Source organism: Exophiala mesophila (assembly GCF_000836275.1).
Source record: "Exophiala mesophila strain CBS 40295 unplaced genomic scaffold supercont1.2, whole genome shotgun sequence".
Classification (NCBI taxonomy): Eukaryota; Fungi; Ascomycota; class Eurotiomycetes; order Chaetothyriales; family Herpotrichiellaceae; genus Exophiala; species Exophiala mesophila.
The window spans coordinates 3,021,821-3,047,750 of NW_015622505.1; the positions used below are offsets into that span (position 1 = coordinate 3,021,821).

Here is a 25,930-nt window from a genome sequence, read left to right on the forward strand (position 1 = left end):
AACACTTCAGCGAGCCCGATCAGCAATCGAAGGACCATTATGCCAGCGTAGCCCGAGATAGAGAGCAATGCCGCAAATGTGCCGAACGCAAACAGCGCGCCCGCAAAGCAATAGCGCGGATGAATATATCGTAGAGCCATCCCTGCGGGCAACTCAATCAACATGTACCCCAGGTAGAACATCATAACGCAGTTCAGGTATTGCTGAGCAGACAACCCTAAGTCTGCTTGCATGCCTAAGACGCGTGCATTACCAATGTTGCTGCGATCCTGTTTGGTCGTTAGCTTGAATGGTACGGACATGGACAATGACACTGATGACTTACGAGATATGCAAACATGAAGCTGAGGGAAAGCAATGGCAGAACCACCATGTCCAGTTTTCGGACAACTCGGCGCTCAACTTTCGGATCAATCTCCTCCATCTCATTGTTTGACGAGGAGTTGTCGGCCTCGATATCCAATCCGGACTTGGTATCCTCAGAATGAAATGTAGTTGTATCCTTAGAATCCATAAGGACGGTGGCAGTCTCTTTTGCCTGCTCCATGTTGTCTAAGCAGAGGTCGGTGGTGTAGTTTGTGCTGAGACAAGGTCCTGTGCTCAATGAAAATATTCATCCATGACATCCTGGGAGATGAGGCGCTTTAAGAAGTCACAAGCTCATCGAAGCCTCGACCCTGAAGAGCAGGCCTTCTGTCTTGTCATATGTTGCTTAGACAATGCAACTCCGAACCTGGAGATTTCCCGCCATCCCAAGCCCGCATAACGGGCACTCTATTGTGGGGTACTGACTTGGCATAAACCGGTATGCGGCAACAAAAGTCTGGTAGTCGAGAAAAAAGTGGTTTGTACGACCTGGCCAAGGTTCGTCGACACGTAGTAGGTATTCAGTGACCTGATTAATTGCCGTACATAATGCCTCGCATTAGGGATACTAAAACCGGAGCCCCCAGCTGACATGAGCTGTTCGTGGCACCGAATTCCTGGAGATGTGTGGAGACCTGGGGAACAATATGAGCGTACCAATCATACGGCTTGGTCGTTGTAATTCAAGATACTGGATTCGCAGGGGACTGCCTGTCCGAATGCCGGCGCGAAAGTCGGCGAGAGTTAAAGCTACGAAAATGTCAATTTGCAAACTTTTTAAGCTTGCGGAACGGGATTCTGGTCTGGATCCGACGTGGAATGATCCTGACTGATCTCTGCGCCTCGCCCAAAAATTAAGTCAGAATCTGAGCCTTCTCAGGATTAGCAACGTAGTGGTATTATCATGTGATCTTCCAATGACCTCCGAAGTCACGTCAGAGACAACTTTATTTTTTGTCCTGTAGCGGCCTGTGCGATGGAAAGATTGGAGCAGGACAACCAGGAAATTGACGGGCAGAACAGAATTGTTAGAATCTTTGTAATGTTACCAAATCTTTCCATTGGCCTGTCGATGTCATATGTACTTGGGTTCAACAGGATAGACCATGATCTAAAGGACTGGATGCGGAGCTAGGCTCTGACATCTATGATGTGGAGACCTATAAGCATTATGAATTTCAGGGGTTTGAGGTATTCGAAGGCTTCATTCGATAATTGGCGGCCCTAGTATTCCTTTTCCTTTCTTCTATCCGTACCTTTAGGTCTCTCGCTTGCTATACACTAGTGGCTAAGTCTACCTCTCATGGACCAGACGCTTAAGTACATAAATTAATCTACAAATACCTGTATGTCATCTCTCACTCACTCAAGTCATTGTGTCCCAGCAGACTTTCGAAGAGAAAGCTATTGCTCAAGCCTGCTTGAGGAGGAAACAACTCTACTGGAGGCTCAGACTTCTGATCTAAAAACGATGGAGACACTTCCGACATCGTTCTCAGTAGTTCATGGGTGTCGATGCTCAGTGGTGGCCAGCTCAATCTCTCCCTAGCGCGATCCATCTCATCAAGAATGCCAGACAGCAAGCTCGCTCCTCGCACGGCGATCACACTGCTTTCGAATTTTCGAAGCTGTTCGATACATTCCACGACAAGGCCCCTGTGGGTAGCAAGTTCCGGTTCGGATTCCGTACGATGAAAGATGTCGAGGCAAAGAATGATCGCGGCCGCCACGCAAAAGGCCTTATCGATCCAGATGATCGGGCCACTGACATCTTTTGCTTTCTTTGCCTCATTCAAAATCGTCTTTGCAGCCGCAATGCATGTAATCCTTGTCATGGAGTAAACTGGATTGGTGAAGCTCTCTCGTATGTAGGCGCGGTGAATCATGATGATCTTATGCGCAAAGCAGACTGTAAGACTAGATCTTGCCCAATGAACCCATTCAGGCCACAGAGCATCGACCGGTTCAACGACATGGAAATATCGAGGCATACCTTTGGTGGCAAGATCTCTCATCTGAGCGTCGTAGTCTAAAACGTGCTGGTATCTAGTGAATGGGGTGGTTGACTGCAGTGTTGCTTCATGGTGCCGCACTACCAATTTAGAGATCTCAAAGATGTAGTTACCGTAGCTGATATATGTTGGAAACGTAGCCGGCAGATACTCCATCGTCAAGTGGTTTCGACTTGATGGCTTCGTTGTGGTGAAGTGCAATGGGTTGATATCATGACTTCCGGAAAAGGGGAGTGACATCCAGTCTTGGACGCACAGCTGTGACCATAGTTTCCTACCAAGTTCACGTTTCAGTAACTGGAGCCGCTGGCTATTGGAAGAAGTCTCATCGATCCTCTCCGCGGGCTCATGATGACTGAGTTTGTCAAGTCCAAGAGTTTGTGCGATCTTCAATGCAGCCGCAAGAAGGATGGAAAGCTCAGTAGAGTAACCAAGGCAGTGAGCGGACATCGTCAATGTAGTGACGGCCTGCACCGAGCATAACTTGCGGTCCGAAGTCCATTCGCCATGGTTCAGACTCGCAATGGCCGCCTTGTACCATTGCTTCGACAGTTTGACAGCTTCGACCCGAGAAAAGCCCCAATCTCTTAGTCGCCACTCAGCTGTGCAAGTTAAGCTACCAGCCATAATCGAGAATAGCAGTGCCAGCCATTGCAGATCCAGCCCAGCAACGATAAGTGTCGTCTTATCCTCCTGCTCAGAAATCACGCTTTCGAGCTCGGATCGAAATGTCGGCCCATGATAACAACAATGATACCAGAGGAGATATACTTCGTGGTAATCGACGAGCTTCCAGATGTGGTCCAAACTGGGCAGGAGCATTTGTAGATACGCCTCATGAACTGCGACGGTTGACAGCGGAGGCGAGGCAGACCCGATGGAAGAGAATATGGATGCGTTCATTCCACCAGCGACGTCTACCGAACTCTTGCGGAGTTGACTGCTTTCGTACGGGACAAAAACATATCGCGGACGTGGTGCGCTCGAGTGGGAAATCTCCCGTGGCGTCTCAGATTCGAGATATGTTGTCTGCGCGGGTAGATCGTCAAGGAGTCCAGTAGTGACCGACTGGTCTGTCGTACCTCTCGGGGAAGTCGGCCTCAATTCACGCTGCCTTGATGGATAGGCTCGATGCTTCGAGGGATCGTATCGGCCTTCATGCCAATTCAATTGGCACTTATCCGGGATCCCACGCTTGACGCATCGCCCGCACGGTATTCTCCTATCACATTGCTGGCGTCGCAGACTGCATTCTGTACATGTACTCCGCTTCCGTGCTTTGGCCATTTTAGTGCAGTGTAGAGGCGAAAGATGAGATGAAGAATGGGACTAGGATATAGGAGGGATATCAGAGGCAGAATTAGAAGATCGACCAATGTCATGCTTAAGATAGCCCGATGATGTTCGGCCGATTTATGCATGACACGTGACTTTTATCGTACCAGCGCACCAATAGGAGCAAGCACAGGCAATTTGCATATCGCCCGCTTATCTCTCTTCCCCCGAAATCGATATCGTAATATTTGTTGGTCTTTGAAGATCTGGCCATATCTTAGATCTTCCAATGATCCCTCAAAGATCTTCTAGATTTATTCCCCGACTTTGCCCAGATACGGGGTACGTTGATCTAAAATGCTTACCAGATATTCATTTAGTACGATTCTGCCAGTGATAGACTGATACGCGGGGCTGTCCGACCTGATATGAATCTGCAATCAAGTCAACAATAATTTCATTCCAAAATCTTCGACAAAGGCATCTCTATAGGAGAAATAACCGCTTCGCTCACCCCCCCATTTTGACAGAACAACTACAGAACTCGCGACCAATTCGAAAATCCTTCCAACAAATTTACAGTGATTGCAAGGACTGCAGCACATTCGATATGGCATCACAGAAGCCTGTGGAGTTCAACATCCCCACTATTGACCTTAGTGCATACTTGCAAGATCCTGCTTCAGCTGAAGCAGATGCCATTGTCGAGGAAATCCGGACAGCTTGTGCTACCAGTGGATTTTTCCAACTCGTAGGGCATAATGTTTCCAAATCTCTCCAGGCGCAGGCATTTGAGGCAGCCAGAGCCCTTTTTGCACTTCCAGATGAGGAGAAGCGCAAGCTCAGCGGCACGCCTGGCCGGGGCTACGAGATCTTAGGGACCCAATTCCTCGAACCAGGCAAAAAAGCAGACTTGAAAGAGGTGAGTCGAGAAAGGCATCCTGCATTCTAAAATCGACATTGGCCTGTCAAATAGTTCGGGACCTGACGAGTCAAATCAGGGATACTTTATTGGGCGTGAGGGAGATGTCCCGCGTCCTTTTCTCGAACCAAACATCTGGCCAAAGTCAGACCTGCTGCCCCCGTGGCAGTTCCAAATCCCGCTGCTCAAATACCACCAAGCACTATCAGCGTTATCCTTCACTGTCATGCGTATCCTTGCGTCTGGAATGAAGAATATGGATACGAGTGTATTCGCCGACTTTTGCAAGAACCCCATCGAATCTGTTCGGCTCCTTCATTACCCCCCACACCCAGACGTTGAGGATGACACGCTGGTCGGCACAGGTGCGCATACCGATTTCGGAGCTATCACCCTCTTGCTTCAAGATGGAAACTCCGGCTTGCAAGTGCTGAACCAGAAGACGAACGAATGGATAGATGTTACACCGCGGGAGGATGCGTACGTGGTCAACATCGGAGATATGTTGGATGTCTGGACCGGTGGCGCTTACAGAAGTAACATCCACCGAGTAATCAACAAGTCCGGGGCGGAGAGATATTCAATTCCGTTCTTCTTGGATGGAAACCCTGATTGCGTTATCAGATGTCTAGACAATTCTGCAGAGAACAAGACCGGAAAGACATTCACCGTGGAGGAGCATATGTTGTCTAGATACGCGCAAAGTTATAAATGAAGTTTTGTATTTCATCAGAATTCTAATCTACCCTATGTTTCTCAGCAATAGTTTCTCTTGATTTTAGTCCGAATGTCACTTTTATTGCGAATCCTCCTGATCGTTTGTCTTGCCTCCTGTGCAATCTGAGTCTCGTCATACCTGACTAGCTTTCGATCGTCCACCAACACTTTCCCATCGACAATTACTTTATCGACATCTGCTCCTGAGCATGAAAACACCACAGTCGTGATGGGGTCGATGCCGCCATCCAACACCTGCGATGGATCGAATGGCGAACAATGTAGACCCACAGGATCAATCACCACGAAATCCGCTTTTTTACCCACTTCAAGGCTACCAATTTCGTTCTCAAGTCCAAGTGCTTTGGCTCCGTTGATTGTTGCCATTGTGAGAACTTGTTCTGCGGTTATGGCCGCCGCATCTTGTCGAGAGCCTTTGTGGACAAGCGCCGAAACCCGCATCTCTTGAATCATGTCGTAGGTGTTTGCACATGGGGCACCATCGGTTCCCAAGCTGACATTAATACCCTCTTGGAGCATTTCTGGCACTGCGGCAATTCCTGACCCAAGTTTACAATTACTGCTTGCATTGTGTGCAACAGTGGCTCCGGTTTCTCGCAACAATGGCAAGTCTTTGCCGAGGTCGAGGTTCACCATATGGGCAAGTACAGTCTTTTTATCTTTGCCAATGAGATTCGTTCTCTGGCAGAACTCCACAGGGCTGCAGCCGTAGCTTTCACGGTAGATGACCAGGTCTTTGGGTGCTTCGGCACAGTGCATGGTGAGGCCCATTCCATGTTCAGAACAGGCGTCTCCAATGGCTTTATGAGCTGACTCGGCTGTACCTCGAGGAGTTCCCGCTGCCATCCAGACATGAAGTCGCCCGCTACAAGAGCCGTGGAATTTGCCATGAGCCGTCACTGCGGCTTCAATTGACATGTTGGAAATATCTCGATCTCGCGGATCGGACAATCCAAACTTGTTTGACTCCTCTACCTTGACGAGTTTACCCTAAATTCAGATGTCAGCATTCGTATCTCAAGACCTAGCGGAAGAGATCAAGTCTCCCATACCAAGCAACCACGGATTCCCATCTCATCCACGGCTCGAGCTGCGTTTTCAAATCCACTCCGATAGGTAAGAAGCGCCTCGAGGAAACAAGTGGTACCGCTCTTCAACATCTCAGCAATAGTAGCCTTGCTTGCAATATAACCGTCATTGTCTTCATAGTTGGCTTCGAGGGGCCAGATGGCGTCACACAGCCAAGTGTGAAGAGGGACATCTTCAGCCAGGCCGCGAAGGATTGATTGGCCGAGATGTGCATGCGTGTTGATGAGACCCGGAATGATGATCTTGCCTTGACAGTCGATAATCGTTGAATCTGGTTGCAGCAGAGGGTGATGGAGCAACGTTTCCGTTTTCCCAATTGCACCTATTCGGTTCCCATCAACCAAGATGGCCCCATCCAACCAAATTGCCTTGTCATCATCTACTGTGATGATCGTAGCGTTTGAGAACAAGGTCCGTACGGCAGCCATAGATGTGTCTGTTTCAGAGATGTTTGGCGGTCCTCTTGCTCTCGAGTGTGGCTATTGATTTGGAGGTCCTGTCGTTGAACACTAACATTCCCACGTCTAGATCAAGCACGACTAGGCATTTCTTGAAAAATTGATCGTCGAATCGGAAGTGACCGATGTAGGATGATCTAGACAAGTGACTGCTTCGACACTGGAGGATGCCAAACCCTCTCGTTGAGAGACTCGGGTTAGCGCCTGGTCCGAGCGAGGGGCCCATTCTCCCACATGGCTTTTGACCCGACAGTTTATCGGGCCATCGTATCTGGGAGCCAATCATATTTGCGCTTCTGTACGAAAATACCCACGACAGATAAGTTCAAACTCCGCGCTCGACTCTCGGCGATAAGGTGATATGCAATCTAGGATGGTAAAGGATATTTGTCGTACGGCCACTGATACTGTCCCTCAACCCAATCAAATGCCTTTGAAAGCGGCTTCCTCCATGTTGGATTAAAGTAAGGTCAATTAATGGATTCATGCAGGATATTGGAGGATATAAGGTGGCAGTAATATCCCGTATGGCTCAGGCCACCTTGATCTCTTGAGAATATCGGCTTTTGATCTTGGTCACGTTCTCGAATCCCGTTAATCATCCATGGAGCCCGCAAAGATGGCAACAGAGGACAGCAAGATGGTGTCGGAAAGCCTCAACACATCGACAGATGAGACAATGAATCAAGGAACGGCAAAGAAACTCACCTTTCAGGACAGATTTTCCGAGTTCTCGACTTACATCACGTCGAAAGACGCTTGGGTGGGAGATTATGACTATTGGTACCTGGTCACCCCCAATATTCCTCCTTTCAACAGGAGACACAAGGAGAAATCGGTACCATTCTATGGCCTTCATGATCGAGTTCCCATCCTTCTGACGATTATCCTTGGTCTGCAACATGCACTCATCATGATCGGATCAGTTGTGTCGCCACCGCTAGCTATTGCATCTGGAGCCTTCCATCTACAACCGCAGCAGGTTTCGTACCTGGTCTCGGCAGCTTTCATCACCACTGGGATTGCCACTGCCATTCAAGTCACTAGAGTTCACATCAAAGGCACGCCCTTCTATATCGGCACCGGTCTGTTGTCAGTCGTGGGACCGACGTTCGATATTATTCCTATTGCATTTTCATACACCAGCATGCGCTATAATAATGGAACGTGTCCTGTCGCCGAGGATGGAACACAACTCCCCTGCCCCGATGCATGGGGAGCTTTTCTGGGAACGATGCTCTGCACTGTCTTCATCCAAATTGGCATGTCGCTCGTACCTCCTCGTCTTCTCAACAAAGTCTTTCCCAAAATGATCACTGGTTCGCTGTTGCTGCTAATTGGTGTATTTTTGATTTCAAATGGAATGCAGAATTGGGCTGGCTCATACAATTGCAATGGCGGTGAGGGTTTCTATGCCTTGTGCCCCAATGTGGCGGCACCGAGACCCCTCCCTTGGGCTGACCCAAAGTTGATCGGACTTGGTTTCAGTGTTTTTGTCAGCATCATTTTGGTGGAGCAATTTGGTGCTCCTCTGATGAAATCTGGCTCCGTTCTGATCGGGCTCGCTGTCGGATGCGCAATCTCTGGCGCAACAGGCTACTGGTCTAGGGAGAACATCGACTCTGCCCCAGTGGTCACTTTTCTCTGGGTTCACACATTCAGACTGTCTGTGGATGGAGCCTTGGTTCTTCCACTGCTCATCATGTTCATCTGCCAGGGCGTCAGCTGCATGCCTGACATTCTCGCCACAGCAGAGATCTCTGGTGTTGACGTCGAGGGCACAGTGTTCAACAGTCGGATCCAGGGTGGTATTCTCTGCGATGGATTGGGCAGCTTAATCAGCGCTCTGGGAACTGCTGGACCAATGGTTGCTCAGGCAGGAAATAACGGTGTCATTGTCATCACTGGCTGTGCGGTAAGAAGCCCTCCTTCCTTTCTTGTAAGATACACGAATTAAGAAAATCTTTGCTGACAAAAATGTTGCAGTCTCGACGTGCCGGCTGGGCAGCTTCTTGCTTCTTGATTCTCATGGGTTTCTTCGCCAAATTCGGCGCTGTCTTTTCAGCTATGCCACCGTCAGTCCTTGGTGGGATGCAAGTCTTCCTCTACAGCACTATCGTTGTTGCAGGTATCAGAATTTTGGGAATGGTGCAGTTCAACCGACGCAATCGTTTCATTCTCACCATCTCTCTTGGCATCGGTTTCATTGATATTGTCACACCGACGTGGTTCCACCAGATTCTGGATTACAGTGGTCCAAATGTGCATCTTCAAGGATTCGAACAAGGGATCAACTTGGTCGTGGAGACACCATTCATCATCGCAGCCGTGGTTGGAGTGTTCTTGAATCTCGTCTTTCCCCACGACAAGAGTGAGATGGATAAACTGTTGTTTGGTACTGATTCAGACGGGGTCACGACAGCTCTACCCCATGCAGAGCGTAGAGGTGAATAATTCCCTAACATATAGTTACCTCGTAATGGTATTTAATGTCGTTGATGATGTCTTCCAAGTAAATCCGTTCTCTGCTTATGAAAACTAAGCTTCTGCCCCTAGACAAATTGTGCACATCTTTCAGGAGACCATCTTAATCTTGGAAAATGCCGCAGTTAAAATTTCCTTTGCTATTGAAACAATGTATCGCGAATTTAAATCTGTCAGAAGGATTTTCAAGGAGGAGTATCTTTTTCAAGAGGTTCGCACTGGCTTTAATGGAAGGAGAGACAACAGATGAGGTGTCTTGGTAGACCCAGAAGGAATATGCATTTTGTAGACCGAGCGATGCCACAGAAGGTGATTTCTCATTAATTCAAACACACAAATCGCACTGCCCAGGCGTGTCCCAGCGACTCTTTATGCTCCAATTCCATCAACAATTTTACCGCCTACGTCCATCTTGGTAGGCTCGGCAAGTTTCTTCTCCTTTTCCGCCATTGTTTTAGCGTAGTAGAGGTTCATTGCATTCCTGGTAAACTCTGCTCCAGTCACGAGTGGGTACTTCTTCTTAGGTCCTTGGATCAGCGCATCGTGGCAAGGCTGGTTGAAGAAGGCAATGCTGTATCTCTCTCCGTAGTAGTCGCCTGGCTCTGTGGGGGCCTTGACTCGATGATAAGTTGACTTGAAGCGGTCGTCGGACCAGCTCATGAGCAAATCACCGATGTTGCAAATGATGGCGCCAGTGCTTGAGGGCTCGACCTTGGTCCATGTGTCACCGTAGCCGAAAGACGTGCTCACCTCACGACCAGGGCAGATCTCGAGCCCCGACTGGCCGCCTTTCTGAAAGAGTAAAGTGAGAAGATCCCAATCAGTGTGGGCACCAGCACGATGCCACACCTCACCCGCACGCCCGTTATCCGCTGGTACCTCAAAATAGTGCAAAAGGCGGCAAACAGTCTGGGACTCTGGACGGCTGATGTCATGTGCTCGGATGAAGTAGTTGTCGTCGAACCCAAGGCCTCGTGCGAAGCATTTCATCAATTTTTCAGAGACAGCCTGTACTTGGTGCATGAAAGTGAGCGCAGAGAGTTGAAAGCCTGGTAGTTCGGAATCAGGAAGCCATTTTCCCTCCATGTTGGCGCCGAATTGCATCTGGTAAGATTCTTTGCGGTCAGCCGCGCCAGTAGAGGGACGGATTTGAGCATTCTTCTCCCAGCCAGCATTATTGGAAAATGGCACAGCGGCCTTGACGGAATCTGGAAGCGCAAAGAATTTTGATGACAATTCAAAAGCTTCCTCGATAGTGGTCACTGGGATACCATGATCGACGACGCAGAAAAATCCAACACTTTCTGCTGCAGAGCAAAGCTGCTCCGTGATCTCGTCGATGCGGGAATCAAAGTCTGCAAGGGAGATGGCCGGGATCGGTCGATCCAGATATTTTGTTGGCGCCATTGTTGCTGAAGGTTCCACGAGAGCCAAAGTTAGGATGTGTGTGTAGGTTAAGCGTAGTGACTGTATGCTAGATAGGCCTTGTGTTGATTCACGACGTGGCCTTGAGGATTCGGCAATCAGTAGACGAGGGGTTCACAGATTGGCATGCTTGGTTATCAGGACAGGCGGCCAGAAGATATACCTTTACAATACCGCCAAATTCAGGGATTGGCACGTCAGGCCACGAAAATCTTTGTTTGTGTTGGTTCGAGACCGTAAGAATTCTCCAGACAAGCTGAGGTCGATAACCCCGCGATTGATGTCGTACTAAGCAACTTTATCAAAATCCCGACCCGCAGTGTCGATCATGATAACGCAAATGTCGGTTTAGGAACGTGACTATCCTCCAATCATATCTCGCCATCTGTCGTACGAGATTACTTAGCCCAACCACTTTGTACTCCCATCGGGTTACTATGATTGCTGCCACATGCCAGATATCTCAGCTACGAGTCTAGCATCAAGAATATTGCATCTTGGACGCCTCATATCGGGTCAACTGGGAGAGAGCTAGCTATGGCAGAAGATGTGCTAATCTCGAAGTTGTTCTCGGTAACCCACGATCTATTACCCAATGTCAGTTCCTCGACACATAAAATGGGCAATGCGACTCGTCGCAGTCTATAGAGGTTCTCCAATCACGTTTACTGTGTTCTAAATCCTCCACACTTGTAATTATTCCTCTTCGACAGACTGCGAAGATGCGATCCGTGATCCCTGTTGCACTCCTCGCTGCGAATAGCCTACCATTCATTGCTAAAGCCCTCGCATCACCACAACCTATCATAATCGACACCGACTTGTTTGGCGATGTCGATGATGTTGGCGCATTAGCGATCGCCAATGTTCTACAGAACTGTGGCCTGGCCGACCTCAAGGGGGTCATAATCAACACACCGTCGGAACATGGTGCCCCTGCCGCAAGTGTACGTGTTTGTCTCTAGTCTCAGTCACGCGACTAACCTCCCAAAGTCGATTTGTTCATACTTTGGGAATCCAGAGGTGCCTGTGGCAGCTCTCCGTCCGTTGTCCAATGTGACGTTCTTCGATGACTGGGACTACGTGTAAGTCAGGCAATTGGTTTGGCTTTCCAAGTCTAATCTGTTTGAAGGAGAGGCGAATATGCCAGCAAAGTTGCCTACAACTGGCCTGGGACTCTTACTAACGCTTCGTTAAGCCCAACGCCTGTTGATCTCTATCGATCGATTCTTGCTTCTGCGGACAACAACAGCATGCATATTATCTCCATTGGCTTTCTCACCAATCTTGCCGACCTGCTACGGTCTGAAGGCGATGACATTAGTCCTTTGACGGGACAAGAGCTCGTGGCTGCTAAAGTGAGCGAAATGATCATCATGGGAGGTCGTTATCCATTCGGCTGGGAGTATAACTTTGGTGGGACCGATCCTGACAGTACGGCGTATGTCATTGCGAACCTCCCAGAATCTGTACCCATTACCTTCTCTGGCGGCGAACTGGGCAACAACATATTTTCGGGCGACAGACCATTGGCAGAAGCACTCACATCGAATGAATCCCCAATCATTTCCGCTTATCAGTGGTATGTGACTCGTGGATCTGTCCGTCGTGAGACCTGGGACCCGATTGCAGTATTGTATGGGGTTTTGGGGCTTGACGGATTTGCTGAGATCGGCATGTGGCCTCTCTTGAGTTATGCCAATGAGGACGGGTACAACACCATCACTGCAAGCAATGCTTCAAATGCGTGGGTCAACGATACAAGTGTGACTAATCAGCATTGGTTGACGCTGGCTGATGGCGTGACCAACACGACTATGGCTTGGGTAATTGACAACTTTCTTGTGCACCCCCCTGAAATCTTGACTTGTCTCGTATAGTCCAAGTTTCAAACCAGAGGAGCGATTGAGTAGAAAGATTAATAGTCTCGAGGTTATAAACCCTCGACTAAGAGAGATATTCGAATATTCCATTGAATCGTCCTAGTAACACCTGGAGAGATAGTTGAACAGCATAGTCCAGGGTCAAAAAGACTTCCGATCAGCGACCCAGAACTCAGCTTTGAATATCCACGAGGCTAGACAGGATCAGTGACAAATCAAGGACGCCTATTTCCAATTTCGTCGTCACCGATACATGTCCTATAGACGATGCTGTTGTGGAGAGGTTTTGTATACGTTGTTGTAGGCGATAGCGTCCTCCCAGACTTGGAGAATTGACGGCAGTGGTGGAGTCGTCTTGCTGACGACTTCGGGCCAGCATCCAATTCTTTTCTTTCGTCTCGTCAAGATCCAATTTTGATATCTAATATCACCCTTTTTGATGCCTCGGATACTATCTTGGCAATCTGCGGGTTTCCACATTGTCTTGCTTTCTCCAGTGGTGATATACACAGGCTTGCCTCTTTGGCCATTGTACTCGCACCACGATCCAGAAGGAAAAGGACTCTTGAAACGTCGCCCATCGCAATCGACTCCCATAGAGGAGTTGAGGAGAACATCGAAACTTTGCGAAGCTCATCGAAGTCTGCAAAGAGGACATTATCGACCGGTGCACCTCTTTCGTACAACATCTGGAGGATTATCAACGCGTCCGTGTCTCCTGCAGGTCTCCGGCAAGTATAGAAGACCAGTTCGCCTTTTTCCACGGAGCCACCACTAACTAGAAGAAGTTGGACAATTTTCACACTCGCGTATTGGACGGCACGAGAGAGCGGCGTCGCTTTGTGCTTCGTAGCGAAGGCGTTAGGGTTCGCGCCGTGGGCGAGAAACCATTGAACGACATCTTCATCGGCACCTGACTCGATAGCGTGCCTGGCGGTTTTAGTATAATGGGTCTCTTTGCTATGTTTGGGTATTCTTAGTCTAGATATGGCGGATGTGAATCACTCTCAGGCATATTGATGTCCCAACCGTTATCGAGAAGGACCTGGAGGGTTGGCAGGGACTTGGACTCAGACGCATAGTAGCCGAGTTCACAAAAGTCGTTACGCAATGGCGGGCGTTGTTTTAAAAGGCGAGCAAGTTTCATCTGCTCGACCTCCTGCAGCTACGTTGAAGACGGCCTTCCGTAAATAGTTACCAGATATGACTCCTTGCTATTACGGTGAATGTGTCCCCGAGAGAAGGTCGATATATGACTGACACATATGGGTCTGACTGCGATGTTTGAAGCCGGGCTACCCCCAAACACCCACCGACACTCGCGCCTATCTTCCACAACTGACTCTGGCCTCTTTGACATAGCAATTCAATTGTCGAAGTGCGACTAAGTCTCGTATCATCATCATGTCGCAGAATTTTCACGGAAAGTTTCGCGGAGCCTTCGTCAATCGTTCACTGAATGAGGTTCACTTAAATGAAGCATCTTTCCAAGCGTTTGACGAAGAACCTCATATGATAGGGACGCAGGGCATTCGAGGCTGCTTTGTGGTCGTCATTGGGTCTCAGCGCGGCGCTATTCTTGGCCATATAGGGCCCCCAAATGTGGACAGCGTACTTGGAAAGGTCAAGGATCACTATATCACGAAAAGGGTCGCCTATCTGCAAGACCCAAGAGTGTGGATAGTAAGACCCAGTGTCCCTGATGCATCAAGTTCAACAAACGTGGCTCTTGACAGGACCAGAGTAACAATTGCGACCAAACTAAGAGAAATGGGTATTACGAAACTCGGCGGTGCTGGCTATTCATTTCATTCGAAAAGTGACGGAAATAGCCCTGAGTTTCCAGATAAGGGCACTGTCGTTGCCGGAAAGGTTGGCAACCGGATCGAGGTATGGGTGGAAAATCGTCTGTTGCATTGGTGGTGAGAGGGAGTGAACACCGAATGTGAAGACGATACTTGAATATTGTCTAGCCGTAATCTTTGGTGATCTTAGGCGCATAGTTGACATCCGAGAGATTGCTGCCTTATAGGGACGGTGGGCACTTGACCAGTCATTCTACAACACTTTTGAACTCTTGATTCCAGTATCTAAGAATTTGAAACTATTTTGAATCATTTGGAAGAATCTGCCGGGATAAGGAGACTCCATTGCCGTACTCAAGGAAATCCTGGGCCTTTCCTTGAGATTTCCCTCAGGTCTTCAAGAACCAAGCGAGAATCCCGCATCCACCACGATATTGACGCCAGTCATTGATCTGTTCTCAGCTAACAACTGAACCTGCTGTGCAACGTCCTTTGATGGCGTAAAATTGACATTGTTAGTCAGGTTCCCACCATTTGAAGTTTTGTACCATGTACCTGTACTGTCGCAAACCTTTGCAGCGCAGCCCTCCCTCGCGCATTTTCCAGTCTCTGTTCCGAGAACTGGCGACCCCAATCCTTCTTCCGTTAGCTCTTGTTGTACAGGGAACTCTGCGGCACCAGAAATGCCCGGGTTAACTCACCGTCATCAAAATTCCCGGCGACACTGAGTTCACTCGAACTCTAGGGGCCGCAATTCCGGCAAGGCATTTTACCATGTATATCTGTGCCGCTTTGGTGACTGCGTAAGGCTTTTTGATGGCAGTTTTTAGCAAACGCTCCGGATTTTTAGGAGGTGGCAAGGGGGAAATGGTAGTGTACCACAGAGCTCCCGCTAGGCTTAACACCTGCGACGCTTGCGATCGTGATAAAGCACCCCTCCCGGTCCTCGAGATACTTTTTGCTTGCGTGCAGGAGAAAGAGATGGCTTTTGACGTTCAAATTCCAACAATGATCCCAGTCTGTCTCGTCAACATTTCCCTCCAGGTTTGCGAAATCGGTAATACGTGTCCATCCACCGTTCGAAACAACCAGATCGAGTCGACCAAATTTTAAGATCACGTCTGCTATAAGTGTACGAATCTCTGATGGCTGGCCAATGTCTGCTTTTATGGCGATGAATTTTTCGGATGGCTCTGAGGAACTGTGGCCAACCACCCTTTCCATATCCTCAATGACTGTCTCAGCTCGATGAGGAGAGGCAAAGTAGTTGATTGCCACTCTATAGTTTGCGATTGCAAGACTTGTGGCAATGGCGGCGCCCAGACCGGCGGAAGAAGCTGTGACAAGAGCAACTTTGGAATTAGCCATGCTTCGATTATGGCCACTGTAAAGAATTATGATCACAGGAATAGCCCCCTTAGTCACAATGCCGAATTCGCTTGTTCACTCTTGTGATCGATATAGAACTGTAATGCGGGAACAACTTTGGCCACTCATCGACAGTCTCACGAAACTTTGCCATGCGTCACAGTCACACTAAAACCACTTCCCCTTAATGTGTTAACAGCTCCCGTCTGTGCCCCGATACTCACCCGCCACAGTCGGGGCTCTAAATGTGGAGATCACACTGATCGGAACAAAAGAAACTGTCTAGTCAATAGCAAGTCAAAGACTGGATATGTCTCATGCATGGACTGATAACTATATGAAGACGAACAAAGGTTTCAACAGTCTTCCACTTGTGAGGTTTCAAATTTAATAGCATTGACAATTTTTGCTGCATTCTTATTATGCTGATCATGTCTCCTATCTATCTGAAAGCGAAGGCTTCAGTGGAGAACGTTTCTAGCACACCGAAATTGGACGTTCCTGCTGTTGTTCGCTCGGTTATCGATGAGATTCGATGCAAGGGTGATGTGGCAGTTCGAGCATACTCGGAAAAATTCGACAAGTGGACACCAGCATCATTTTTGCTTTCCCCAACCGATATTGACGCAATCATTGCTCAAGTACCACAGCAAACCCTCGATGACATACATACCGTACAACAAAATGTGCGAACCTTTGCACTGGCGCAACGGAAGTCGCTACGAGAATTTGAGATTGAAATGAGGCCCGGTGTCTGGTTGGGTCAGAAGAACATCCCAATTTCGTCTGTGGGAGCCTACATCCCTGGTGGACGGTACCCGCTTCTAGCTTCAGCTCATATGACTATTGTCACCGCTAAGGCTGCTGGAGTCCAACGAGTCATCGCATGTACCCCTCCGATTCATGGCAAAATCCCGGCTGCCACGGTCGCCGCTGCCCACCTAGCCGGCGCAGACGAGATTTACATTCTTGGTGGAGTGCAGGCAATCGCATCTATGGCGCTAGGAACTCAAACTGTAGGCAAGGTGGACTTCATCGCTGGTCCTGGTAACTCATTTGTTGCTGAAGCGAAACGCCAGCTTTTCGGAACAATTGGTATCGACTTGCCCGCAGGACCAACAGAAGTCTTGATAGTCGCCGACGAGAAGGCCGATCCAGTTCTTGTGGCTACGGACTTGTTGAGCCAGGCTGAGCATGGTCCTGATACCCCTGCCATATTGATCACAAACTCCAGATCTTTGGGAGAGAAAGCGATTGAAGAAGTGAATCGGCAGTTGGAAATTCTCCCGACTAGAGATTTGGCTGGGGGTAGCTGGAATGCTTTTGGAGAAGTCATTGTTACCAAAACCTTGGGAGAAGCCTATGACCTGGCGGACGACTATGCAAGCGAGCATGTTCAGATACTCACGGAGAATCCTAGAGAAGCGTTGGACAAGATGAAAAATTTCGGCGCCTTGTTCTTAGGCGATAAGACATGTGTGAGCTATGGTGATAAGGTTCGTGTCAAATCTACTCGCACTCAATACTCTTGTCGGCATCGGGATATATACTGATCGAGACCTTTTAGTGCATTGGCACCAACCATGTGTTGCCTACAAAGGGCGCGGCACGTTACACAGGAGGTTTATGGGTAGGCAAGTATTTGAAGACTGTGACTTATCAAGAAGTTACATCGGAGAGAGAAAGCGGACAGCTGGGCAAACTCTGCGGGCGAGCTGCACGAGCAGAGAACTTCGAGGGCCATGCGAGGTCAGGTGACATGCGTGCGAACAGATATCTTGGGGAGAAGTTTGACTGGATATCCTGAACAAACGACCACTTAATGTGCCAGGTCATTAGATTAGGAAATTATTGACCTTTGATGCCCTATAGCCATTTTTGTCCTGTGACTAGGGTTACTAATCTATCATTTGTATCACCTGTCGTGCGTAGTCCTCGTGTTGGCTGAAAACCTCGGCTTCAAGTTCCAGTATCTAAGTAGCCCGAGCCTTGCGATAGCATCTCCGCTCCAGGGAGTGACCACCTGGTGATCAGTCATGTCGATCATTGAAAATCCTGAGTACTTGTTCTGATCGTTCGTCGGAACAACATTGCAAGAGTGGCTTGCCTCGGCCATGCTCTGAGACATGGTCCGAACCTCGACTTACTCCGGCTAATGCCTCACAACAATTTGATGGAGCTTGAGTTGAAAGGCATCCCGGCCGCCAAGGATCGAGGAGAAGTTGCCCTAGAAATCGTCAATAATCTAATCGAACATCGAGCGTCGAGAGAAATTATGCACAAAGCGGCAACCAGGCCGAAAGTGCCTCGATAAGCACTAGGGTTTGTTCGAGGTATACATGAGACAGAGCATCTCCCCAGGACACCTTAGGATGTCTACAAGCTACCAGGTCACGTGGCCGGAGATAATCTTACACTCAACCGCTGGAAAGTTGTGGCTGGATGATTCCACGTGAAAAATGCTGTTTCTAAAGGGTATACCGGGGCTTCATTCCTCCTCGGAGATACATTTCAGGTCAATATGACGTCCCTCCTGCTAGATTCACTAAAATCTCCAAAACTCTATGTGCGACGAACCCCGAAGGTCACCCATCGTCTTGTTACAGCGAACGCTCTGCAAGGGTCGAAGTCAATTGATAGTGATGTCATGTGATCGGCACTTTCAGCTTCCTTCAAAGTGATGACAAGGTTTGTATCACGTTAAAGCCTGGGAACTCTCGCCGGAGAACATATCTTCATGCACCGCAAAGTTTTGGGGCTCGCTTTCATGCTCTATCAACCACGTCTTGTTTTCTTGAGAACGTACGACATCCTCGTCAAGACCGACCAGCATGACTTCACTAAAGCCCCTTCTGCTACATGCCCATCCCACTGCCCCTAATCCTGTCAAGGTCGCAATAGCGCTTGAGATTTTACAGATTCCCTACATAGTGAAGATATGGGAGTTTAACGATGGAGACAGGAAAGGTGTTAAAGGGTCAGATTTTATCAAAATAAACCCAAATGGGCGAGTACCTGCTTTAGAGGATCCGAACACGAATGTAACGTCCTGGGAGAGCGGTGCGATTCTGAATTACCTGAAGCGTCAGTATGACAGCAAAAATCTCCTTGGCGCGGTGGACAGTAGTGAGCAAGCTAAAGCGGACCTTGAAGCCTGGGAATATCTCTTGGTGACGACACTTGGCCCTTTCACAGGCCAAGTAGTATGGTTCAAGTCAGTCCCCAAACGTTGCGTCAACCCTGATTTTCCATGTCCTCTGACGATTGTTAGATACTACCACCAACCCAAGAACGATGATGCTGCGGCACGGTACATCAAACAAGTCTACCGTGTCTATGGAGTCGTCGAAGCACAGCTGAAACGAAGTGGGGGGGACACCATCCTCCCCGGCAAGTTTACTACAGCCGACATTCATTATATTCCATGGATGCGCTCAAGCGCATATATCGGTCTATCTCTGGCAGATTATCCGCTGTTGGAACGCTGGACGAAGACAATGTTCGACAAGCCAGAAGTGAAACGGGCACTTCAGCGCATCCACGACGCTACCGCTGAACAGGAACCTGAGGCTGCAGAGCGCGGTTTGAAACCGGACCTGAACTTGATGCGCCAGACCGGTGCGCAAGAAGTCTATTGAGTCCACTATTCACAAAATAAAAACATTCATTATGTATCAATGATTCGTCGCATCTAAGTTCTACGAATGGTGATTTTTTTATCAAGCGTGGAACGAGTGCTGTCACATCTAGATCAACGGCAGCGTGTAATATCAATTGAACAATTCGATCGTGCTTTTAATCATAGACGTGCATAGTGACTGGCAATATTCAGACGGCTATACTGTTCCCCCACCCCTATTGCAAAGACCAGACTATCTTGATCCTTTGCCCAGGCAATATCTAGCCTGCTTGATGCACGCAGAGGATAAGCAAGGGACACATCATGTGACTTTGACCGAGCACGTGGACGGGAGAGGGCTGCTACCAGTAGCTTACAATGAAGTCGGGACCTCAGTCTTAATTTTGCGGAGAAATCTGGGGAAACAACGGTTTAGGGAGCCGAAAATACCATAGGGGACTGTTGGTGAACCACGATCATCTTCGAGATATAAAAGGCCACAGTGCTGATGGGGAATCTATCACATCACTTGCCAGCACACATTCTTGCCCAAGGTTACTGCAAGTTCAACATGGCAGGGAACGCTGACCTCGTAACAAACCCCCTTCCCACCCCTGAGAAGTTTTTGAATACCAAGGACGAGATTGAGGATGCATCTGATCATCAAAATGCTGAGATAGATGTCGAGACTAGTATGGATGGAGATGTTGTCTATCTCGACGAAGAAGAGGAGCCAGAACTGCATGCGAGGACGTACATCGCCCTTGCAGCCATGTTCCTTCTCAACTATGCAATGGTAATTGCATTGCAAGCACCTCCCGCGGTGGTACGTTTCTTCTGCTCGCCTTTCGTCAATATAGAAGGCTCACTCTCTTCCAGCTTACCTTCATTGGCCGAGATCTCAATGCAACCCGGAGTCAGACTTGGATTCCAAACGCGTTGTCTCTTGTCCAAGCTGTGTTGGGACCAATGATCTCTTTGACTTCGGATACCTTTCGGGCTCGCAAGGCGATATTAGTTGGCTGCTGCGGAGTCGCATTTATTGGATGCGCAATCGCACCCGGGTCGAGGTCAATCGGTCGACTAATTGCAGCCCAAACCCTGATCGGGGTCGGATTTGCTGTCGTGCCTCTTGCTTACGCGGTACCCAGCGAAATTCTTCCCAGGAAATGGCGCCCGATGGCTCAAGGTTTCTGTAATAGCGCAGCTCTTCTTGCCGGTATCTCAGGACCTATGATCATCGGGTATATGGTGCAACAAAACGAGCAGCAGGGATGGCGAAACTTTTATTGGTTCCAATTCGCCCTTTGGGGCACGACTGTGGCTGCTTTGTTCTTCGGCTACAATCCTCCCCAACGACACTTGTTTACTGAAATCACCATATGGCAGAAGCTGGGCAAGCTTGATCTACTGGGGAATGGTCTTCTTACATCCGGCCTTACCTTGTTCATCGTAGGGCTGAACCTTGGTGGAGGCCTCTATACTTGGACAAGTGCGAAAACTCTGGTTCCCCTTATCCTCGGCGGACTCATTCTCATCGCGTTTGGATTGTATGAGTGGCTGGGAACCAAGACTGGAATTATGCATCACGACTTGTTCCGTGGAGGTAAAACCCAAGGCCGAACCTTTGCGCTGTGCGTGGCCCTCCTTTTCCTTGAAGGTATTGTTATTTTTTCCTTCATTATTTTCTTCCCAGTCATGTAAGTTTCCATCAGTACTACCCGAAAGCTATTTAACTAACAGTCAACAGGACAGTAGCATTATTCGAACCGGACCCCTTCCTCCAGGTGTGTCGTGGTCTACCCTTCTGGATCTCTGCGTTCATCACCTGCATGTTATTTGCCGCATGGAGCTCAAAAGCCAGATCCATTCGGGTGCCATTATTCGTTGGATTCGTGATATTCACCGCCGGCATCGGATCATTCGCGTCAATTCAGCCGGACGATGACTTCCAATCAATGGCCTTAGCTGCTCTGGCTGGTATCGGCTTTGGTGGTCCCCTGGTTTTAGTGGTCGCTGGAGTCCAGCTATCTGTACCTCATAAGCTTCTAGCCACGGCTACTGCTATTACGACCTCAGCACGCGCGGTTGCCATAGCTGTCTTCACGCCCATCTTTTCAGCCGCCTTCAACGAGGGGCTCGCCATTCAAATACCAAAACAGGTCGGCGAGGCGGCTGCACAGGCTGGACTTCCGCCAAGCTCCCTCCCGGCTTTTATTACAGCTCTATCATCGGGAAACATGACTGCCGTTGAAGAGGTTGACGGAGTAACGTCTTCCATAATTACGGTTGGAGACGCTGCATACAAGCAGGCATTTGCTGACTCTCTGAGAGTCATCTTTTACATCGCAATTGCTGTTGGCATTCTGGCATGCATTTTGTGCCTTTTCCTGGGTGATTTGCACCAGACCATGAACTTCCGCGTTGATGCACCGGTTGAGAAGCTCGCAACCAAGCATCGTCATTCCACTCAGGAGGCCGAAAGCCAAAAGACAGACATTTAGGCAGATGCTTCCACAGTAACGATTTATTTGTGATAGGTATCTTCCTTGCAAGTAAAAGCATCACTGTGATAATCATGACATCAGTTCAGTGTGATCAAGAAGTAATCCAGAGAAAAGAGGGAATAGTGTTAAAGCTATCTGGGTACAAAACTTTGTAGTTGATGAGAGGCTCTTCCAGCATCCATTTAGAGTGATTCCGATCGCAACCCTCTCAGTAACCGATTCTTGGTGCACAGACACGCTGACGGACTCGCAGTTCTCGCACTGAAGGTTCTACTCAGTCATGACGAGGGCGAGGTTTTAGGCCCCATATGGGTTGGACGGACATTCTATACGCCTGATTTGCGTAGGTAATAAAGCTCAACAGTCATCCAACCTGCATTGATCCATAACATTTACCTCAAAGACTTAATGTCTTTCGTGTCCAGTCAGCTATCAGGTCAGATACTGCTTCTAGATTCTCTTGACCATCTTCGAAGAAATGCTCGCCAGCTACAAAATGAAGCTCTTTTTCCTTTGAGCCAACCATGTCGAAAATGCTTTTAGCGACCGATGGAAAGACTCCCACGTCGCCGGTGCTTTGCACGACCAGGGTTGGCAAGGTGAAGTCAGTGGCGATGAGATTGAATCTGATTTTAGATTCTTGCAAACTCCACATTGACATCCATGTCTCTATTGTGGTGGCGCGAGCAAGAAGGCCTGGACCATTGTTTGCCTGTTTGGGTTCTCCGTAGAAACAGAGGTTTATCTTTCGATCCGATGGGTCGATGGTAGGGTCAAGGAATCGCAGATCTGCAAAGGTTCGGTCGACCGAGAATATTCGATCAGAAATACCGGCGTTGTTCAATCGTTTGCGTTCAGCCTTTCCCCAGGCAGTAATACGATGGTTTCGCTCAACCTGAGCCTGCCTGTATGATGTTTGGAACTTAGGAGAATAAGGTGGTCCATTTACCGGGTTGTACATATCCAACGATGGATCGCGATGAGTTGGGTCGGACTCGTCGATGACAGAAGGGTCAAGATACATAGTAATAGCGTCAGCCCTCCCTGGGTGAGCGTTGAGGAAGACAAAGGCGTCAGCTCCTCTAAGAGAATAATCATTCTCAGCCTTGGCCTGGAATGCTGCCATTAGCGACCCTCCTCCTGAATTTCCTATGAAGACAAGTTTTCTGGCTTTGGTGTTGTCAGAGATCCATTGGACCCCAGCGGCGATATCGTCCAGAGCCTTTTCAAGAATAAATTTCTCTTCTAGTGCTCTGAATCGAATACCATAACCGAGGACACCGAAGCCTCGCGAGGCTAGCGGACCGGACAAATAGTGATTGGAGAAGTCAGCAGAATAGTGTGTAAGCATGAAGACAATTTCTGGACTCTGTCCTTTGGGCCGATAATAAGTTCCAACACAAGGCCACTGTCCTGTCATTGACTTTTTGGCGCTGGCAGACTCTACCCCCACAGAGAGTAACTCGACATTGTCATAGGTGTGGTGAGTGAACGTTGATTCTAAAGCTAGGGCCATCTTCCCCCGTCTGGTTGATCACTGTTGCGATCTCTGGATGTCATGCACCGTGGTTCGATAGAGTAATTTAGCAAGAGGATTGAATCACCACACATTCAATTTCATTCTCAATTTACAAATGACCAACCTGCTCGAAGGGAGGGACAACTTGACAAGAAGAGCATCTCCGATCACGTGATTATCTGATAGCCTTGCCAAGCCCGCCATATTTGTGCAGTATAAAAAGCGGGTTTCCTATATTGCGTTCGAATCGAGTCTCTAGTATGAAAACAATAGCGATATGGAACGTCATAGAGTTGTCGTTGCTGGATTCACTAGCCGAGTGGCTCAACTCATAACCGCCAGCCTTCTGGAACACGAAGGCATCGAGATTACAGGAATCTGCCGAGACAAGACAAAAGTGCCGAGTCTGGTATCACAAAATCCCAACGTCACAGTTGTGGAAGCAGAATACAATGACAAGGCTAGACTTGGGGGTGCTCTTCAAGGTGCCTCGGTGTGTGTGTGCTGCTACTTTGGACCGGAAGATTTGATGCTACATGGACAAATGATCCTCATAGATTCTTGCATTGCTGAGAATGTGCCACGGTATATTGCATCGGACTTTTCTTTCGACTACAGAGGTCTAAAGCATGGTGACTTTCCATTCAAGGATTCTCAACTCGAGATCCACGACTACTTGGCAAGGAGAGAGCGCCAGGGACGAATCACAGCTGTTCATGTCCTCAACGGTGGCTTTTTTGAGGCTGTCTTGTTTCCATTTATGGGAGCACTGGACGTCACAGCCAGAAAGATTCGATACTGGGGTACTGGAGACGAGCCATGGGACATGACCTCCATGCAAGACACTGCTAGATTTGCGGCAAAAGTGATTCTCGACCAGCAGGCGACAGGTGTATTGAATGGTTAGTAGTACCTCCACTTCGGACAGGGTCAAAGATCTCACAGTGCGCAGTACGTGGTGCCAGAAAGTCGCTCAGGGAGATTGCGGGTGTTCTGGAACATGTCTATGGTTCCAAGTTCACGCTTGAGAATTTGGGTACAATTCAAGACCTCCACGAGAAGATGAGTTCGGCCAGAGAAGCCTTTCCTGATGACGTGGGGCAGTGGCTTGGGTTGCATTACAACTATTTCACGATTAACGGCTCAACCTTGTTACGAGGTTACGACAACGACAGATACCCTGATGTAAGGGTTCAGAGCCTAGAGACTTTTTGTCGTCAACACTCTCTAGAGCAATTACCCACGCTGTTCAGATAGATAAATTGCCTGACTGTTCATCCAACTCCTCTACCATGTATCGCGTTTGGATAAGAGTGATCTCCATGGGTCAGATACCAAGATAAAGATTGATTGACTATAAGAGAGAGCACTTGAACTTAGAAGTTCCATCCCTCATTCTTTATGGTAACTTGTCCACACCTGGCGATTTGCAATGAGCTGGCAAATCGCCACTATAGACCGAAAACAAAGGTAACTACCGCTCAGTCCTGTGTATATTAGGGCGCAATGACTTGCCATCACGGACCATGTAATTCCTTCTCCCCAGCGTCATACTGTGTCATAGACTCATCAGAAATCCATGGCCCACGACATCTCTGAAGCTATCGCATACCTTGTCTGTCCAACCTCAACAAAATTAAGATGATCCGGCATGATGACCTCCAGAAAATATGGATCCTGGCCATATGCAAGAAAATGATCGATCTTGGAAAAGGTGATTTGAGCAATAGCATCATAGTCGGAGAATGGTGCAAACTTTTCATCGTGAGATTCTCGGATTAAGTCTCTTGTGGTTTCGTTGTTGAAGATCCAGAGACTGGTCAGTCTAATCAAGACATGGTGCAGATTCGGTTACTTACCTGTGTGTATTCAACGATGCCATACTTGGCCAACAGGTCCGCCGAGAGAACTCCGTGGTAATTGTTCAAGTAATCAACGAAATCCTCAAAGGTCATGCCGGCCTTCTTCCGGACAAGGAATGTGAGAGTAAGCAGGTTGTTCTCATCCATTTTGGTGGAAGGTGTTTCGACGTTCTCTGCCGCAGGGAAGCGTCGTTTTCCTCTAGTATTGACCCGGTTGGAGAACACATTGACTCATAGCACATCTTCGAGGATATAGATTCTGGGACTGCTCCAAGACCCTTGATGAGCTAAGTGGATCATCGGAAGTTGGTCGCACCGGTTCCGAAGATCGTGTCAGAACTTAGCCTCGCCATGATCACGGGAACGGAGTTCATGATTGACAGGGGTTGCAAACCGTACATAAAGCTGGGACAGTTGATGTGAGTCGAAAGGTAAGCAGGAAAGCGACGAAATGTTTTGAGGTCCCTACTACTGAAGCGTCATTCCCACACTCCTTGCTTTGGATGAAGCCACATCAGATTTCTAGATCAATTGCGACCCATAAAATGGCGAACCTGGCTGCTACAATCCCGGCTCCCAAAGCTCCCCTAGAAGTCCA

At 48.6% G+C, this 25,930-nt stretch overlaps 8 protein-coding genes across 8 annotated transcripts; 4 read left to right on the top strand and 4 right to left on the bottom strand.

Annotated features, from left to right (window-relative positions):
• Positions 1 to 1,593: 1,593 nt before the first annotated feature.
• On the bottom strand, positions 1,594 to 3,665 carry PV10_02880 (uncharacterized protein; the record flags this gene model as incomplete). Its single annotated transcript, XM_016367257.1, has 1 exon — positions 1,594 to 3,665. The coding sequence occupies one exon, from the start codon at positions 3,663 to 3,665 to the stop codon at positions 1,725 to 1,727; it is 1,941 nt and encodes a 646-aa protein (XP_016226775.1). The 3' UTR covers positions 1,594 to 1,724.
• A 257-nt stretch (positions 3,666 to 3,922) lies between these two features.
• On the top strand, positions 3,923 to 5,357 carry PV10_02881 (uncharacterized protein). The gene is made up of 2 exons (XM_016367258.1): positions 3,923 to 4,575; positions 4,655 to 5,357. The coding sequence occupies exons 1-2, from the start codon at positions 4,264 to 4,266 to the stop codon at positions 5,288 to 5,290; spliced, it is 948 nt and encodes a 315-aa protein (XP_016226776.1). The 5' UTR covers positions 3,923 to 4,263; the 3' UTR covers positions 5,291 to 5,357.
• On the bottom strand, positions 5,331 to 6,830 carry PV10_02882 (uncharacterized protein; the record flags this gene model as incomplete). The annotated part of the gene is made up of 2 exons (XM_016367259.1): positions 5,331 to 6,303; positions 6,366 to 6,830. The coding sequence occupies 2 exons, from the start codon at positions 6,828 to 6,830 to the stop codon at positions 5,332 to 5,334; spliced, it is 1,437 nt and encodes a 478-aa protein (XP_016226777.1). The 3' UTR covers position 5,331.
• Positions 6,831 to 9,582: 2,752 nt separating this feature from the next.
• On the bottom strand, positions 9,583 to 10,917 carry PV10_02883 (uncharacterized protein). Its single transcript, XM_016367260.1, has one exon. It carries the CDS (start codon positions 10,749 to 10,751, stop codon positions 9,714 to 9,716), a length of 1,038 nt encoding a protein of 345 aa, XP_016226778.1. The 5' UTR covers positions 10,752 to 10,917; the 3' UTR covers positions 9,583 to 9,713.
• Positions 10,918 to 11,491: 574 nt separating this feature from the next.
• On the top strand, positions 11,492 to 12,682 carry PV10_02884 (uncharacterized protein; the record flags this gene model as incomplete). Its single annotated transcript, XM_016367261.1, has 4 exons — positions 11,492 to 11,716; positions 11,763 to 11,854; positions 11,902 to 12,595; positions 12,650 to 12,682. The coding sequence occupies 4 exons, from the start codon at positions 11,492 to 11,494 to the stop codon at positions 12,680 to 12,682; spliced, it is 1,044 nt and encodes a 347-aa protein (XP_016226779.1).
• Positions 12,683 to 15,303: 2,621 nt separating this feature from the next.
• On the bottom strand, positions 15,304 to 15,825 carry PV10_02885 (uncharacterized protein; the record flags this gene model as incomplete). Its single annotated transcript, XM_016367262.1, has 1 exon — positions 15,304 to 15,825. The coding sequence occupies one exon, from the start codon at positions 15,823 to 15,825 to the stop codon at positions 15,304 to 15,306; it is 522 nt and encodes a 173-aa protein (XP_016226780.1).
• A 2,749-nt stretch (positions 15,826 to 18,574) lies between these two features.
• On the top strand, positions 18,575 to 19,467 carry PV10_02886 (uncharacterized protein). Its single transcript, XM_016367263.1, has 2 exons — positions 18,575 to 19,039; positions 19,097 to 19,467. Exons 1-2 carry the CDS (start codon positions 18,657 to 18,659, stop codon positions 19,461 to 19,463), a joined length of 750 nt encoding a protein of 249 aa, XP_016226781.1. The 5' UTR covers positions 18,575 to 18,656; the 3' UTR covers positions 19,464 to 19,467.
• A 4,280-nt stretch (positions 19,468 to 23,747) lies between these two features.
• On the top strand, positions 23,748 to 24,727 carry PV10_02887 (uncharacterized protein; the record flags this gene model as incomplete). Its single annotated transcript, XM_016367264.1, has 2 exons — positions 23,748 to 24,372; positions 24,423 to 24,727. 2 exons carry the CDS (start codon positions 23,748 to 23,750, stop codon positions 24,725 to 24,727), a joined length of 930 nt encoding a protein of 309 aa, XP_016226782.1.
• Between the last annotated feature and the right edge of the window lie 1,203 nt (positions 24,728 to 25,930).